Source organism: Diachasma alloeum, unplaced genomic scaffold (assembly GCF_001412515.2).
Source record: "Diachasma alloeum isolate Michigan unplaced genomic scaffold, Dall2.0 Dall_scaffold_00513, whole genome shotgun sequence".
Taxonomy (NCBI): domain Eukaryota; kingdom Metazoa; phylum Arthropoda; class Insecta; order Hymenoptera; family Braconidae; genus Diachasma; species Diachasma alloeum.
The window spans coordinates 606,524-621,993 of NW_021680645.1; the positions used below are offsets into that span (position 1 = coordinate 606,524).

The 15,470-nt window shown below is 38.7% G+C and overlaps 2 protein-coding genes across 2 annotated transcripts; one reads left to right on the forward strand and one right to left on the reverse strand.

The window, feature by feature from the left end:
* Positions 1-186: 186 nt before the first annotated feature.
* On the forward strand, positions 187-11,837 carry LOC107042728 (intraflagellar transport protein 81 homolog). The gene is made up of 8 exons (XM_015263894.2): positions 187-441; positions 2,847-2,989; positions 5,243-5,354; positions 5,867-6,947; positions 9,561-9,709; positions 10,659-10,739; positions 10,804-10,967; positions 11,039-11,837. The coding sequence occupies exons 1-8, from the start codon at positions 337-339 to the stop codon at positions 11,133-11,135; spliced, it is 1,932 nt and encodes a 643-aa protein (XP_015119380.1). The 5' UTR covers positions 187-336; the 3' UTR covers positions 11,136-11,837.
* Positions 11,838-11,919: 82 nt separating this feature from the next.
* Positions 11,920-15,074, reverse strand: LOC107042729 (speckle-type POZ protein A). Its single transcript, XM_015263895.1, has 2 exons — positions 15,021-15,074; positions 11,920-13,070 (listed from the first exon to the last, which is right to left on the reverse strand). Exon 2 carries the CDS (start codon positions 13,047-13,049, stop codon positions 11,940-11,942), a length of 1,110 nt encoding a protein of 369 aa, XP_015119381.1. The 5' UTR covers positions 13,050-13,070; positions 15,021-15,074; the 3' UTR covers positions 11,920-11,939.
* Positions 15,075-15,470: the final 396 nt, after the last annotated feature.

Genomic DNA, 15,470 nt, shown 5'->3' on the forward strand with positions numbered 1-15,470 from the left:
TACTTTATCGACTGATCTGAATAAGTTTTCAGATTTTTGTCCTTTCTAGAATGGTTTTTCGTGGTGAGTGGCTCCCGCGTTTTTATTAGCTCCCCTGTGATTGGTCGATTCCATAATCATTAGATGTATTTTATTTGAATGCTATGGGAACAGTATCACAACAAACGGTGTAGCTAAAGTCTTTCGTTTCGTTTTTTAATTTTAGTGCACAGTTGCTAATGTTCGCGGGGAATTGATTATTTCTAATGAACGGTGTAAATATATTGAGTTAAAGAGTTCTAGAAATTTGAGGGATCGTTGTTTTTTTATGCAGTTGTGATATAAAAAGCTGCAAAAATGAACGAAGATTTGAAGTTTATCATTGCTGAGCTGAATAAAATATTCAAGAAGATTCATACGTTGATTTCTTTCAAGTCTGTGCAGTCTGGAGATCTATTACAGGTGAGAGAATAGCTATCTACGTCACAAGGCCGACGAAAATTTTTTTCAGCAGTGTGAGGGTTGCAGACCGAGGCGAAGCCGCGGAATGCAATCACGCGAGTCAGAATAGTATATTTCGATACGAGTGAGACAGCTTCACCTCTGGCCGCCAATTTCACACTCGTGACAATTTCCGTCTCACATGTCTCCAACAATATTTTTCATCACGCTGTGAGAAAAAGTAACTTTTCTGTACTGCTTCTCACGATTTCTGGTCTGGGAATTGGTATTACATACTTCCCAAACTCGAAAACTTGAAAATCACTACAGAAAAATATTGTTCCTGGGCTGTTGCGATGGGGTTTTTTTACTCGTGTGGTTGGCCAGTCCTCGCCTACGGCTCGGAGGCCAACGCTACACGAGTAATAAACCTTATTTGAATGCTATGGGAACAGTATCACAACAAACGGTGCAGCTAAAGTCTTTCGTTTTTTAATTTTAGTGCACAATTGCTGATGTTCGCGGGGAATTGATTATTTCTAATGAATGGTGTAAATATATTGAAAGATATATTGTAGGCACGCTCCGCGTGCCTAAAAGTCCAATTTTCGCCACATTGTGATGAAAAATATTGTTCGTAACTCGTGAAAAAATGTTTTTTAGCTCGTGGGATTATATCACTTGCCTTCGGCTCGGGATATAAACCTCCCACTCGCCAAAAAACACTTTTTTGCACTCGTTACGAAATATACTATTTCGTGTCACGGGACCTGAAAATTATTATACACACCTCGCCATGGAAAACATATCACCCTCTCCCACGTGGTTGCCATCCTCGCCTTCGGCTCGGAAGGCAATCTTGCACGTGCTTGCCAGTCCTCGCCTACGGCTCGGAGGCTAATGCCACACGAGTAAAAAACCCCATCGCAACAGGCCGGAAAATACTATTTTAGGCACGCTTCGCGTGCCTATAACGTCCCTTTTCCACATATTATGATGAAAAATATTGTTCGCTACTCGTGGCAAAAGTGTTTTTTGGCTCGTGGGAGGTTTATAGCACAAACCGAAGGCGCCTCTTTTCCGCACTCGTTACGAAATAGTATATTTCGATACAAGTGCGACGAGTTAAAACACCCCGTTGCACGTGTATCCGAATTATATTTTTTGTTAGTGATGTTACGTTTAGCGAGTGCCGAACTGTGCCATTTTTCGTTTACTAGTAAACGAAAAGTCTTTTCGTTTACATGTTTCGACTTTTCGTTTACTAGTAAATGAAAAGCCACTTTTCGACACGGGCTGAACCTAGCAGCAGTGACAAAATATACTATTTCGGCACACTCCGCGTGCCTAAAAGTCCAATTTCCGCCACATTGTGATGAAAAATATTGTTCGTAACTCGTGAAAAAATGTTTTTTAGCTCGTGGGATTATATCACTTGCCTTCGGCTCGTGATATAAACCTCCCACTCGCCAAAAAACACTTTTTTGCACTCGTTACGAAATATACTAATTTCGTGTCACGGGACCTGAAAATTAATATACACACATCTCTGCACCTCGCCATGGAAAACATATCACCCTCCCCCACGTGCTTGCCATCCTCGCCTTCGGCTCGGAAGGCAATCTTGCATGTGGGGGACGGTGATCTCTTTTCCAAGGCATGTAATGTACTATTTTGACACTGCTCCTACGTTCACTTCGTGCCGAAAAATGCCTTTTCGGTGACTCGTAAACAAAACGTAAATGAAAACTCTTCGTTTACTTGTAAACGAAAAAGGCAGTTTGGCCACTTGCTGAATATAACATCACTGTCAAAACATATTTTTCATCACACTATGCGAAAAGGTACCTTTTCCACACATCAAATATCGTTCAACAATCATGAGAAAAGTGTTTTTTGGCTCGTGGGAAGTTTATAGCACGAGCCGAAGGCGAGAAACACTTTCGCATTCGTATCGAAATATACTATTTCGTTCACTCGTAAACGAAAGTAACTGAAAAGTCGTTTTCATCACAATGTCCGTAAAATGACGTTTTACGGACAGTGTGATAAAAAATCGTACGAAGTATGGTGAACAGTTTAATTATGGAACACTCAAGGATCTTCGGAGGTTTATACGATGGTTTGGAAATAAACTATTGTTTGAAGAAATATAAAAAAAAATACTGCTCGATTCCAAATTCAGTAAATTTCAGAAAAAAAAAGAAAAAACACATTATGTAATGAGCAATGATTCAAATGTATTCTCACATTATGAATGGAAATATCGACTTAATTTAGACAAAATCGATTCGATATATATGTAAATATTTCAAAAATCTGGCAAAATATTCAATTGTTACGTTAACTGAGGAGGTTCCGCAATTGGACTGTTCACCCTGATAAACAATGAAGAGTGGCCGTACATATGCGTTTCTATATTCTAGATATTGAGTGATGTTCTGTCGGATGTGACGGAAACTCCCAAAGTGGATATGAGGGACGAGAGTCTGGATCAATCAGCAGTGAGAATACTCACTATCTTGCGAGTGCTGAAATATCAACCCAGTAAAGAACCCGCTCTATTCAGGTAGATCGGCAGGATGCTCCCAAAAGCTTGATTGCAATTTTGAGGAATGAAACTTATAATGAAACTAATGATTTTAGGCATAAAATTAATATTCCTTCTCCACTGGGTTCATTTGAAAGAGGATGAAATTCAGAGTCAATAGTTCATTTTCGCCTTTTGGCTTGGGGCGATAGTTAACTAGTCTAATTATAACAATGTTGACACATGACAACATTATAAACTGCAATTACTTTAACACAGGCACTTTTACACCACTTTTTAAAGAACTCCATCGACGTTTTGGCTAACCCTGATGATGGATCATTTGGATGGCTCCTAAAGGAAACTACGTAACTCAGAGCATATTTCCAAAATCACGTGTTTCAGAGCGATGATGGACAAAACTAAATACTTTTCTATTTGATTGCCAATTTAAATACTAAATATCAATTCATTTAGTACTTAGAAACTTGGGAAAATATTAAATATTTCAATATTTACTATTTTCAATACTCTTAAATATACAATAGTCAACTATTTAATATTTAGGTCTCCCCTAAATACAAAATACTTATCCATTTAACTATTTATTAGTCCTTAGTATCAAGTATTTGTTTCTTTTTTAGCTATGAAAATTTTGTTAGAGGAGGGGGCGTAAAATGAGGAATCTACTATAACTCGAGTGGAAATTCAAATTAGGATAGAATAAGAGACTGACGAGTAAAAAATGATTTTGATCAATTTTGAATCAGAAATGTAACGCTTGTTTAGGTCCATGCCTGGTCAAAATTCTAGGATTCGATCTTCCTGAACAGTACCGGATCCGATACGGATCTAGTCAAGATTTGACTGATCAGAATGGGATCACAATTCACTCCGCCACAATGGATACAGATACTCTATTCAGAATCTCATCAAATCCTGATCGGAAAGCCTAACCAATAATATCTGACCAGTTTGGAACCTAAAACTAATGTAGATCCAAGCTAACTGAGTGAAATTTCCACTCGGTAAGGGCGGCGGGGGGGGGGGGAATAACAGTCAAAAATATACAAGGATCAAAACTGAGGGTCACGAGGATCTGGCGTAAGAGTAAGAGATACTGGTTAAACGAAAGGGTCAGAATTAAGGGCAGTAATAACGTTTGAAATAAAGTGACTAAAGAGTAAATATTCCAGTATTGAATTATTTAATATTTAATTAATACTTTTTGGCCCGTCATTGTCTCAGAGGAGATGACAGGCACCAAGTATCTCAGTGAAAATGTAGCAACACGTAACGCAGGAGCTCTGATTAATCTCTGTTTAGTTTCGTTAGTAGCCTGTGAATAAAATTCAGAGTTGTCAATAATAAGTGGGAAGGTGCTCTCGTCACAGCATAGTCAATATACTTTTGCTAAAAAATTAGCCATCCGCTTCCAATTGGAATTTCTATAAGATGTATTTTTGATTGAATTCAATGATCCATTGAATTCAACATTGTTCCTGCGTTGGTTGTCAACATTGTCCCAACGTTAAACTTTTTTAACCGTCACATTACATTTAACTAGTGGTAAAATAATTTGGGATTCGGAATTAACTTCATGGCTTCATAATGACGAGGCGTTCAGCGGATTATCAATCATATACAATCAATTTATTCAAATAGAAATAAGTAAAGCCCGACGGCCTGGCGCAGTGAGTAAGGCCGCTGCCTCACGTGCGCAAGATTCCGAGTTCAAATCCCGATTGGGTAGAATGGTGAGATTTAACCATTTTAAAGTTTTGATCATCATCGCAATATACTCAATGGAATCGAAGCGATGTAAAATAACAATAAAAAAACAAGAAGAAATAAGTAATTAAAAGTCTGGATCATTATACCATGTGTGACAAATTTTTATGATCAGCAAATTCACGACTGTCAGTTTACATCTAGCGAGGTGATTCTGAATAGCAGGAGAAAGTATGACCGAGATTATAACATGAGAAAATTGACGTCACATGATCGTCACGTAACGGTCACTTTTTTCTGACCTGGTGGATTTCAAAACATGACGTCATTTTGCATCCCGGCTCCCGTAATTTTCGAACTTCAGCAACTCAGGATTCATTAACTATCGTCCGAAGTCAATTGTCGAAGAGAAATTTTCGATTCGGAATTTTATCCTCATTCAGCCCCTAAAATGTTGGTCAAGGTTTTTGGGTCTCAAAACCCAAAACCTGAGCATGAAAACATGAGTCGTCGAAAGTCATGTGTTGAATAGATTAAAGATGTTTTTACTTCCTCCCCTAGACAAAGATTGGTGAAAGGTGATCAAGAAACTATTTACGAGGTTCTAAAATGGTTATTCACCAACAAAGACATTGCCAAGCAACGAGCATATTTGTCAAGATTTCTGGTGAAGGTAAAAAAATCATGAAGATTAAAACGGGGTAATTGTTGAATAGGGTTTTTACATGAACACTAATTCTTAAATCTCATGAAAGTTTAGGCTTTTGGAAACAGACTTTTGGATACTTTTCCGAATAAATAATACATACTTTTCATTGGAAAATGCAATTGGAAAATTCCTTCCTTTGTGACAATCTATGTTATGACATTACATATGCCTGGCCTGCCAGACTAGGGTTAATAACGACATTAAGGTTACGTGACCGAAATCATCAACTCGAATTATGAGAAAATAACTGATATAATCATCGAGAAAACAAATTATTGTTCTCCTGATTGAACTTTCGCAGGAGTTTATCTTGTGATTTGACTTCCTAAACTGAGGAGAGAATCACTCAGAAACATTTTCCCTCCTCGTTTTAAGACCTGGTCTTAAATCCGTCGTTTTCTCATAATGCGAGTTCACGATTTAGTCTCGTGATGTCTTTCATGTGGACTTCAATTTTAACATCCCGCAAAAATCAGGTGGAAGTTCCTCCGGAATACCTCGCAGACCCGGAAACCGCAGCGCTCTACGAGCGCTACGAGAACCTGATAGAAGACTTCAAGATGGTCCACAAAGAGCGTGAAGCCGGTCGAAAAAGCGGTGAGGCAGCCGCAGAACTAAAAACTGACCTAAAAGCCATGGAGAAAGAACGTGAGGTAATATTGGACCGTCTCGAGAAGGTAAAGGTTCGTACGGAGTCAAACTCCCATCTCCTGAAAGCGGCCAACGAACTCCGGCTGGAACGCGACAGGGATCACGAACTGTCTCTCCAAAGAGTTCAGGAAAAGGAAGCAATATCAAACCTTCAGGTGTCCCTCGAACGCGCAGAGCGGAAGCTTCGTCTGCTCCAAGAAGCGGGAGTGGAACTTTCCCCTCAGATCTTGGAACAAAGACTTTCGGAAGAAGTGATGCTGCTGACAGCGGTGAAGAACGAAAGATTACCGTCAGAGTTGGCGACTCTAAAATCTCGAGTGGACGCTCTGAATGGAGTGGCGAATACTTACGTGGGTCCTGACGACATAATAAAGCTGCGACAGAAGCTAGATGTGATAGCCAGAGAAGTCCAAGCCTTAGCCGAGACGAAAGTCAGCGAGGGTGGAACTGACCAGATGGCGCCGTTCAGACAACAAGCGGCGGCCATTGCTGGCGTCAAGAGGAATACGTTAGAGCGTCTTGAGAAGACGGAGCAAAATTTAGAAGAATTGATGAATAAACTGGAGGAGAAGAGGGACAAGACCAAACGACTCGGTCAGGACTCAGTCCCCAAGGGGGAGGAGCTGAAGCGATATGTCACTAGATTGAAGACTAAGAGCGTTCTTTATAAAAAATGTAGAACTGAGCTTGGGGGGCTACGGGCCGAGGCCGGGTTTCTGAGCAGAACTCTTGCGATACTGGAAGGAAAGCTGGGGAAGGTCAAGACCAGTGAGGATGACAAGGAGGAGTTGGGGAGGGAGGGCACTCTGCCGGATGGGTATTCTGAGGAAACGGCGGAGGAGATTAATAAACAGTTCAAGAACGATGTGATTAGTTTTAAGGCGAAACTGGCGCCATTATTGAATGGTGAGTATGCGATGTAGTGCTTTTTGTGATTTTCTAGAATCAGGTTTGGTATCTCTCTAAATAATGAAGAAAGAAGGAGGATGAAAGTTTTCGTGATGCTTAGACAGAGTTATGAGGATCAGGGTATTAAAAGCCATATAAAAAATTTCAAATTTCACTGGTTTTTCGTTGCAAGGGTTAACTTGCCAACGCGGCCATCACCCGAGGGCCTTCAGCCAAGGAATGTTGAATGTGGAGTGGATTTTTCAGTTGAAAATTCCGTGGAATATTCGATTTGAAAATTGTGTTGAATTTTCAGTTGAATATTATGTGGAAAATTATGATGAAAAATTGCTGTGGAATTTTGGCCCGGCCGGGGCTCGAACCTGGGAGCTTGAGGTTGTGAATCTCATGCTGCTACTAAGTGCGCCACACAGCCGGGTTAAAGCTATATATTTTATATATTTATTATTTAATATTTATGTAGATCAAGGCCAAGTATTTAATGGTCTCAGGGGTCAGGATACTAATAGTTAGAGTCTTCTGACATAATTTTTGAGACCTACAAACATGTATTTTTATCAACTTTTCAATTTGTTTATTAACGCACGTATTGTAAATTAGACATTCCTGCAACAATAAAATTGTTATAGGAATCTGCTACATTTTTTCGATACAACCAACATTTGTCGAGTAATGATGTTTTAAACAATTGCTTACTCCAAGATTAAGGTTACTAGATTCACCAGATTAAGCTAGCGTATGATCTTTGCCGCTGGACCAACCGTCATAAAGCATAGGAGAAATTGGCCCAGCGACCAAACGCTGGCATAACCTGTTAAATACAGTAACCTTCCCTAGAGACACCTCCAATTTTGTGTTCTGCATAACTTTTGGAAAAAAAAATTTGTTTTCCTCGCGTTTACAGACATTTCTGAACCTCTTCTACAACATATCTAAAAATCGAACAAAAATAATTTTTGGCCAATTGAAATAGTGCCGAATGCGTCAGAGGTCAGCTTCTTGTACATTCGGGATTTATAGCGGTGAAAGATGAGATAAATGAACGATAATATTTTCCATTAATTTATGTATAGTTTCGAGAGGGATATTTTTGCATCGAAATATCTGTCTTGTGTTATATTCTATTTAGATTAATAGAAAATATCGAAAGGTTACCTGAAGGCCCTTGGCCGATGGCCAGTTGGAGATTCCCGCAGAAATTCGCAAACTTATTTCGTAAAAAAATAAATATGGAATGGTTGTATCTCTGTTATGTCCGGAGATGTTGTCAGCGTCGGAGGACAACTTTCATATTTTAATTTTAATACTCTCGAAACATAATCTAAGAATTATCAATAAAAGAATAATCTGAAGGATTATCTTTCATCTCTTTTAGTTTTTATTATGAGGGCGACGCTATGCAGTCCTTTTCAGGCGTAAAAATAAATTGAATTTTTATTTAGAATCAAAAGATTGATTCAATTTATTATATGTATTTAATCGGCTTCAAAGTTCTAACCAATTTAATATTTAGATGTTTACACGTTTTCAGATTTAGGAAGTTATAATTTTATCAGAACTATAAATTTTACTGTCGGAATTTTAGCAACATTAGTATAAATGACTTTGCATTGATTATTCGGTTTATAGTAATTGATTAAGATTTTACAATTATATGGAAAAATATTCGTTGCTTAAATTAATATATGAATTCATCGGTAAACTAACGATTTCATCACCGGCAACGAAACCATGTGGCGTTACTTTCAATTAGTCTACCCTCTTTCACTCTTGGATAAATAATAAGAGGTTTGTGTAGAATTGAAAAGAAATAAATTGATGGGCCGGTATGAAATGCGAAATAAAATATTGAAGGTCCCTTATATGCAAGAAAAGACACTATTCTCGATTTAAGGATGCTGTATCCCTACGCAAACACGCCCGATAACTATCTACTATTAATTCGATAGGTTACCACGCACAGTATCAACTTAAGCGAATTACTATATGGGAAGAAATGCGAAGGTAGATCGATTTTGTGAACATTTTCCACCAGTAGTTCAATAATTTCGCGATCACTAAGAAATTTGGATTTCTCCTAAAGGGAGAGAAGCCCCCTTTAAGACTCGATCACTCGGGACGAGGAGCGATAAACGACTGGCTGGGTTTTTGATTTAGATTGTGGAAATGAGCATTAACCTCTTAAATTGTGTGGTGCAACGCTTGAATTTTTGCTGATCAGGTAGCAACAGCATGGGCTATGCTAACTGGTCTCAATTCCGTTGAGTTTACGGGTGGAAAATGTATGTGAAAGAAGTAAGATTGGGAAATGACGACGGAAAGTCGGCCATTTCTCAATACTGGATTCACTAATATTTAAGACGATGATGAATTCCCGATAAAATGATGAAGAATTATTTTTGGACGTTACATCTCATAATGAACGCCATTGGTGGGAGCTTTGTTGAACAATATTTCTTCTGTAATAAAAAAACTAGCAGCCACAAAGTCATAGGGAGAGGGGGGGGGAGCGAAGCCTTCCCCTGGATCGCCGAGCGAAGTGAGCTGGTCACTTTGCTCACTTCGCTCGCCAGAACCCCTCTAGTACTGATTAATCTTCCGTGTTGTCAGAACTACAGCCGCTGAGGATCAAGGCACAAGATTTAGAGGACAGATATGAACGCGCTCGGCGGAGTCACGAAGCTGTTGAAGCCCGCGTCAACGGGACAGTTTCGACTCTTTCCGAGGAAGTTAAAACTCTTCAAGAAAATATTGACAAGGTATTCAATATCCACAGGTTGAAAATCAGTAATTCAATGGCATAAGAATTATGAAATTACGATAATAAATTTTTGAATGGTGAGTGTTAGAATTTTTCCATGATTTACCCAATAACATCATGGTAGTCTCCCGCCATGCCGCCATGATTGAAAATGATGATGGTACGATAATTATGGCAATGTTTGCTGCCACGATTTTAGCGACATTATGCATGATAGTTGGAGCACCATTATGTGCAATAGTTTGAGCAATGTTCATTGCAACCAGTGATGCCGCAAGACGAGACGATGCATTTTCTCGTCTCGTCTCGGTGTCAGGAAACCACTCTCTTATTTCGTATCGAAATACGAGAGGAATTTCTTCTCGTCTCGTCGAGAATTGAGAGATTCTCTCTTCTCGTCTCGTCTCGCCTTATCTCGTCTCTATAATCCAAAATGCACAGAAAAAAATACGTAGAGGGGTAAAGAGGAGGAGGCTCTCTCGACTCTCATCTCGCCTCGTTTCTCTCGTTCTCGACTGGCTTTTCTCGTCTCGTCTCGTCTCGTTTCTGTCATTGTCTCGAATGACTCTTCTCGTCTCGTCTCGTCGTGTCTCTCGTCTCATTTGTCTCGTCTCGTCTCTCGCGCATCTCGCGGCATCGCCAAATGCAACCATCAACTTTATCAACATGAGGAGCGATATAAACTGTCATTTCAAGTCCCATTGACAACTGCGTCATTGCTTCCAACCATAGCGGCAGTCAATCGCAATGTAATTGGCTGAAGTATTGAAAAATTCGAATGTTCACCATTTGAAAGTCTATTATCCAAATTTAGTAATTTTTGTACCATTGACTTTCCGATTTTCTATTCTAACTGCTTGAAACTTGGAAACAGCGTTCTGACGTCACCCTGTACGTCATCACGATCTTAATATTTCTGTCATTAATGTAAACATTTGTGTTTCCAGGACAATGCAGAGTTAATGAAGCTGAGGGATGAAATTTCGAAACTTCGATTGGCACAGGAGAGAATTCAACAGGAAATGCGAGTGAGTAATATTCTCATTTTGAAGGATACTTCTGTAATTGACATACGCAATGTTTGTTTAATAGTTGTATGCGAGTCATAGTGGTGGTCCGTCCTTCAGAGACAAGTTAAATGAATCTATCCTCGCTGAGGAGAAGAAATCTAAGCAGTTGAAGGAGGAGGAGAAAATAGTGCGAGAACTTGTGGAGCAGAATGAATATCAAACACAACAGTGGAATCATCTGGTCGCGTAAGTTGTCTCGGAAACATAATCATTCTGGTTGGAATTCCATGAGCTGATACTGATCCGTTTTATTCTAGAATCTTCGAGTGCAAAGTACACTACATGCGGGAAAGCAAGAAACGAGATGGAATTGTAGTGCGTAAAGAAGGCACTGAGACATTAATACTTCAGTAGATGACTACAGACACATTTCATTTTGTCGATAAATGATGAAAAAATTCTTCGATGTCAGTCTTGTAAAGGAATGTCTTTTCGATGTGATCTGGAGTCTGGAGAATTAAGTCGTCCAGGAAATTTATGAATAATCTTGTCTTGTTGTCAGCATATTAGAATGAGAAACCGAACACATAAGATAAATGAAGGCTAAAGAAGAGAAAGAGGCCCAGGAAAATCATGGAATAGGGGGAGGAAAAAAGTGTTCTATTCTGAAAAAGTCAAATGTGGAAAATAGATTATTTCCAGAAGAATCACAGAACGAAGAGTAAATACTCCTTTGAAAGACAAGTAGTTTTTATTTGTTTTGTAATTTCTTTCCAAAGTCTGAAGAAGTTAAAATATTTAGCAATACGTCGCATTCATGACAAATTAACGAACGTTGTGTTTTTTCATTTCTCCAAATTTTTCTTTAATCCCTACTGAATATTTATAAACATGGAAATGAATAACAAAATTGATTAAATATTCAGTTATGCTTGTACTGGGTTACATTCAATAAAAAACATCACGTGTTTGGATAAGCGATGTGAAAATTGTGTACAGTAGACTCTCGCTAGTTGCGCATCGAAAGACTTGTAGGGGTACCTTCGAGAAATCCGCAACTTTCCACCGACCCCCACTCCTGAACCACTGCCGCCTCAAGTTCTCAGAAAAATGAGAGGGACTGAATAGATTTATTTTCGAATAAAATCATTTGGACTTCAGTCCATACGCTGGGGGTGAAAAGATATGCACTATGAGGTCTATATATATGGCTCAAGTTTATTTTTTTTCTGTTTTTGGCTCGTTTTTCAAGAGTGCTGAATGGAATAATTCTGTCAACAATTCTGGGTACTCTTCCATTCTCTCATAACTTTTCGATATCATCACTTCAGAAAAATGATCAACAATGAAGTTCATCACATGGTCCTTTAATTTGCTGGAGTGGGACTCGTGCGTGAGAATCAACAAATCAGCAGCATTCGATGCCTTGAGTGCTTTATAAATGACCATTTCGCACATGGTTTTCAATCGTGGTAGTTGAAACTTGTAAGCGGCTTCTAATAATATATTTGCCCGTCTGTCCAGATCCGTAACTTCATCTGTGTAAATGAATTCTAGCATCGCCTCGACCCCGACCGGCGCTATATGCTCAATTCTCACTTCATTAGTCCGATTGTCCTCGAACATGGCTGCGAAAACAGGACTTCGGGTGGCCAAAATGACTTTATGCGCAAAGAATCTTTCATTAGAGGCGATAACTACCACATCACTGAACTTTGGCTCTTTAAACAGTCGTGCAAAATGTTCAGTCCATCTGTATTTCGCCAAATCATGTTCCATTTCTTCCTTCAGGGATTCTGTGATAGAGATTGGGACTGTAGCAGTTTTCATGGGCATGTCAATTTCAGCACGAATGATGAACGTATCTTCAGGACTCGTCATATTAATGAGATCTGATCTATTCAGGAACTGGGGATCACCGAACAATCTTGGCCTATCATACACGTCCTCGTAGGTTTTATCGACTTTAACTTCGTCGCATTTAATGATTAAAATTTTCCAGTGTATTCTCATTCTCCCCAGGGACTGATAAGCAAGATGGAGATAAAGACTCATATAGTTTTCGTCGTTGTAACCTTGTGGGTACAGGCGTAGTTTCCATCCTGCATCGTTGTTTGCAGTATGAAATTCTGGTGATTCGATGTATTGTCCCTTTTCTTGGGGGAGAAGAGTAAAATCATTTATCGTCCATTCGTAAGTGAGATGCTCTGCTTTCACATCAGTCCGAGCTTTGCTCTTACGTCTAATAGTAGTTACTGTTGATGAACCGACCGGATGGCTTAATGACACCAGAGCAAGAAGGAAGAAAAGTAAGAGTTTTAATGCCATAATTCATTTGGCATGTGTACTCTGGAAATCAAGAATGGGATATTATTAGCATGTTGTTGGGGAATCAAATATGGTAAACTAGGTAAATTGTTACTCCTCCAATCTCAGTTAATGTCCAATTGGGGACGCTATAAATCGCTACGATGTCTGGTGGGTATCGCCTGCACTAAGAAAAATGGCCGTCCGATGGTTTATCATTGGTACTTCAATCAATTACTTTGCAAATCCTCAAGTACTTCGAGTACAACAATAAAAAACAATACAGAAATGAATGAGTCGAAGCGGAACTACTACTGTCAGCTACAATGTGAGGGTTTGAACAAGTTTGAACGGGTAAACTATCGGTCGTCCATGTTATGAGGGCGATCACCACGCCACCATCGGTAAATAGCGGTCCCAATACACCTCAAAGAAAATAAATTCGGAAAAAATTTCCACCAAAAAAAGAAAACAGTACAACGCTAAGATTTCATGTGATGAGCGACCCACTTCATCCGGAAATGCAAAACATATACTTCCTTTAAGTCAATCAAATTTTCCGTATTATGCCTGGGCTATTTTACTCGGTCAAACCTTAGATGTTTTTTTAAGGTACAAATTACAAAGGAAACCAGGATGCTATATGCTATCTTTCGACTTTCCGAACCTCCATACGAGGGAAACAATTAAATCATTAACAATGCACAAATCAAAAAAATTCGCAGGCACATGCAGTCGAACTCAGGTGGGGTATGATCCCACATCTCCAGTTTGCCGGACTGATGCTCTGTCAATCAAATTTTCCTCTCAACTCGTTCTATGAGTCATAAATAATATTCCTTAAAAAATTGATTTTTATATGCTTTATTCACGTTAATAAAGAATTCAAAGTTGATCACATAAATGTACGCTACCGAGACCAGTACATTGTGCACCACAGTTACTAGCCTGCTAACGTGTGGGAGACGGTGCGCGACGCCGTTAGGAGAGTGAGTGAGACATAGCATCTTCCGGGGTCTTTTCAGCTGTGACGTCACAGTCCGCTCGTGATCTTCAGAAAGTGCACTTTTCAATTAACGATTTTTCATTGAATAATGAGTGATTCCACCTCAAATAAGTAGTTTAAAAAAATTGATGTCTCCGATTATGTTCGTAATGGTTTCCCTGGATTCGATATTATTAGATAAGGCTTCAGTTAAAATTTTAGTCAAAGATTATTGTTTTTTGTACAAACTATGATTTTTTAAAAATTTTGCGGTTTTTTCACTCGTAAAAAAACGTTCCTATTTCCTCTGATAACAGGGCTACCTTCATAAGTACCGAAATTCCATACTGCGGAGCTCATAGCATAATGAAAAACCTTCAAAATGAGTCCAACAAAAAATTATGTCATGCGTTTTTAGCGACGTAATGGCCAAAACAAGTTTTTTCAAAAAACGTGAATTTCAAAACATCATCATCAGTTATTTTCATAATTTCCATTTTTCCGTCCGTTTTCCTTAGTTGTTTTCAGAACTTGTATGGATTCAGTGCTTGGCACTTCATCACTTTTTTAAACAGAACACTCGGAACCCTTCTTGGCGAGTTTTTTTGCAAAAATTTATTTTTGTTTTTGGGGAGATAAAATCTTCGGGACGTCGCCGTTTCCTATTTTCCGGGAACATTTTCGAGTTGGAATCGAACCCACATCCCGGAATACTGATCTGTATTTATACTTTCCGATAAAATTAAAGTTGCTTCAACTTGCGATATTGGAGCGGGGTAAAACGGACCGTCTTTTATCATTGGTAACTTGAACAGGGTTGAGTGATTTTTTTGTTTCATTCTTAAGTTATTTTATGATTATTAAATCTAAGACTTGAAACATCGAAATCGTGTCATTTGGTCAAGAGATATTGAAAGTTGAATCTGGTCCATCTTACCCCACTCTCCACTAACAATTGAGTGCTAAAATTATAAGCAACTACCAATAAATTATCTTTGATCACTTACTTCCTGAGATGCTGTATGCTATACGGTCAAAGTTGCTAAGCAGACTGTGCGAACAGAGAGTTGGAATTTTAATTTTACGCAATCACCACTTCTTCACTTTATGCTTATCATCTCTACACAGCCATTTTCCTCACAAAATAAAAAGTGTACTCAACTTTTGAACTGGCGAACTCTTCACATACATAAAATTTGCCCTTTGACTACAGGATGATAAGAAAGTTGATTGATGAGTTTCCTCTCCATTCGTACTTACGGTTACAAATGATGAGTAATAGAAGACGTATAAAGGAAACATTTTTCAACTACAATTTTATCATCATAAAATGAATCAATAACTTATCTGAAATATTTTTCATAACAAATTTATTTTTTCATTTGTCAATGAGTGAAATTTTCTTTATAAGGGTTCATGGAAAGGAAAAAAACTTCATATAAGTTTCACATAATCTG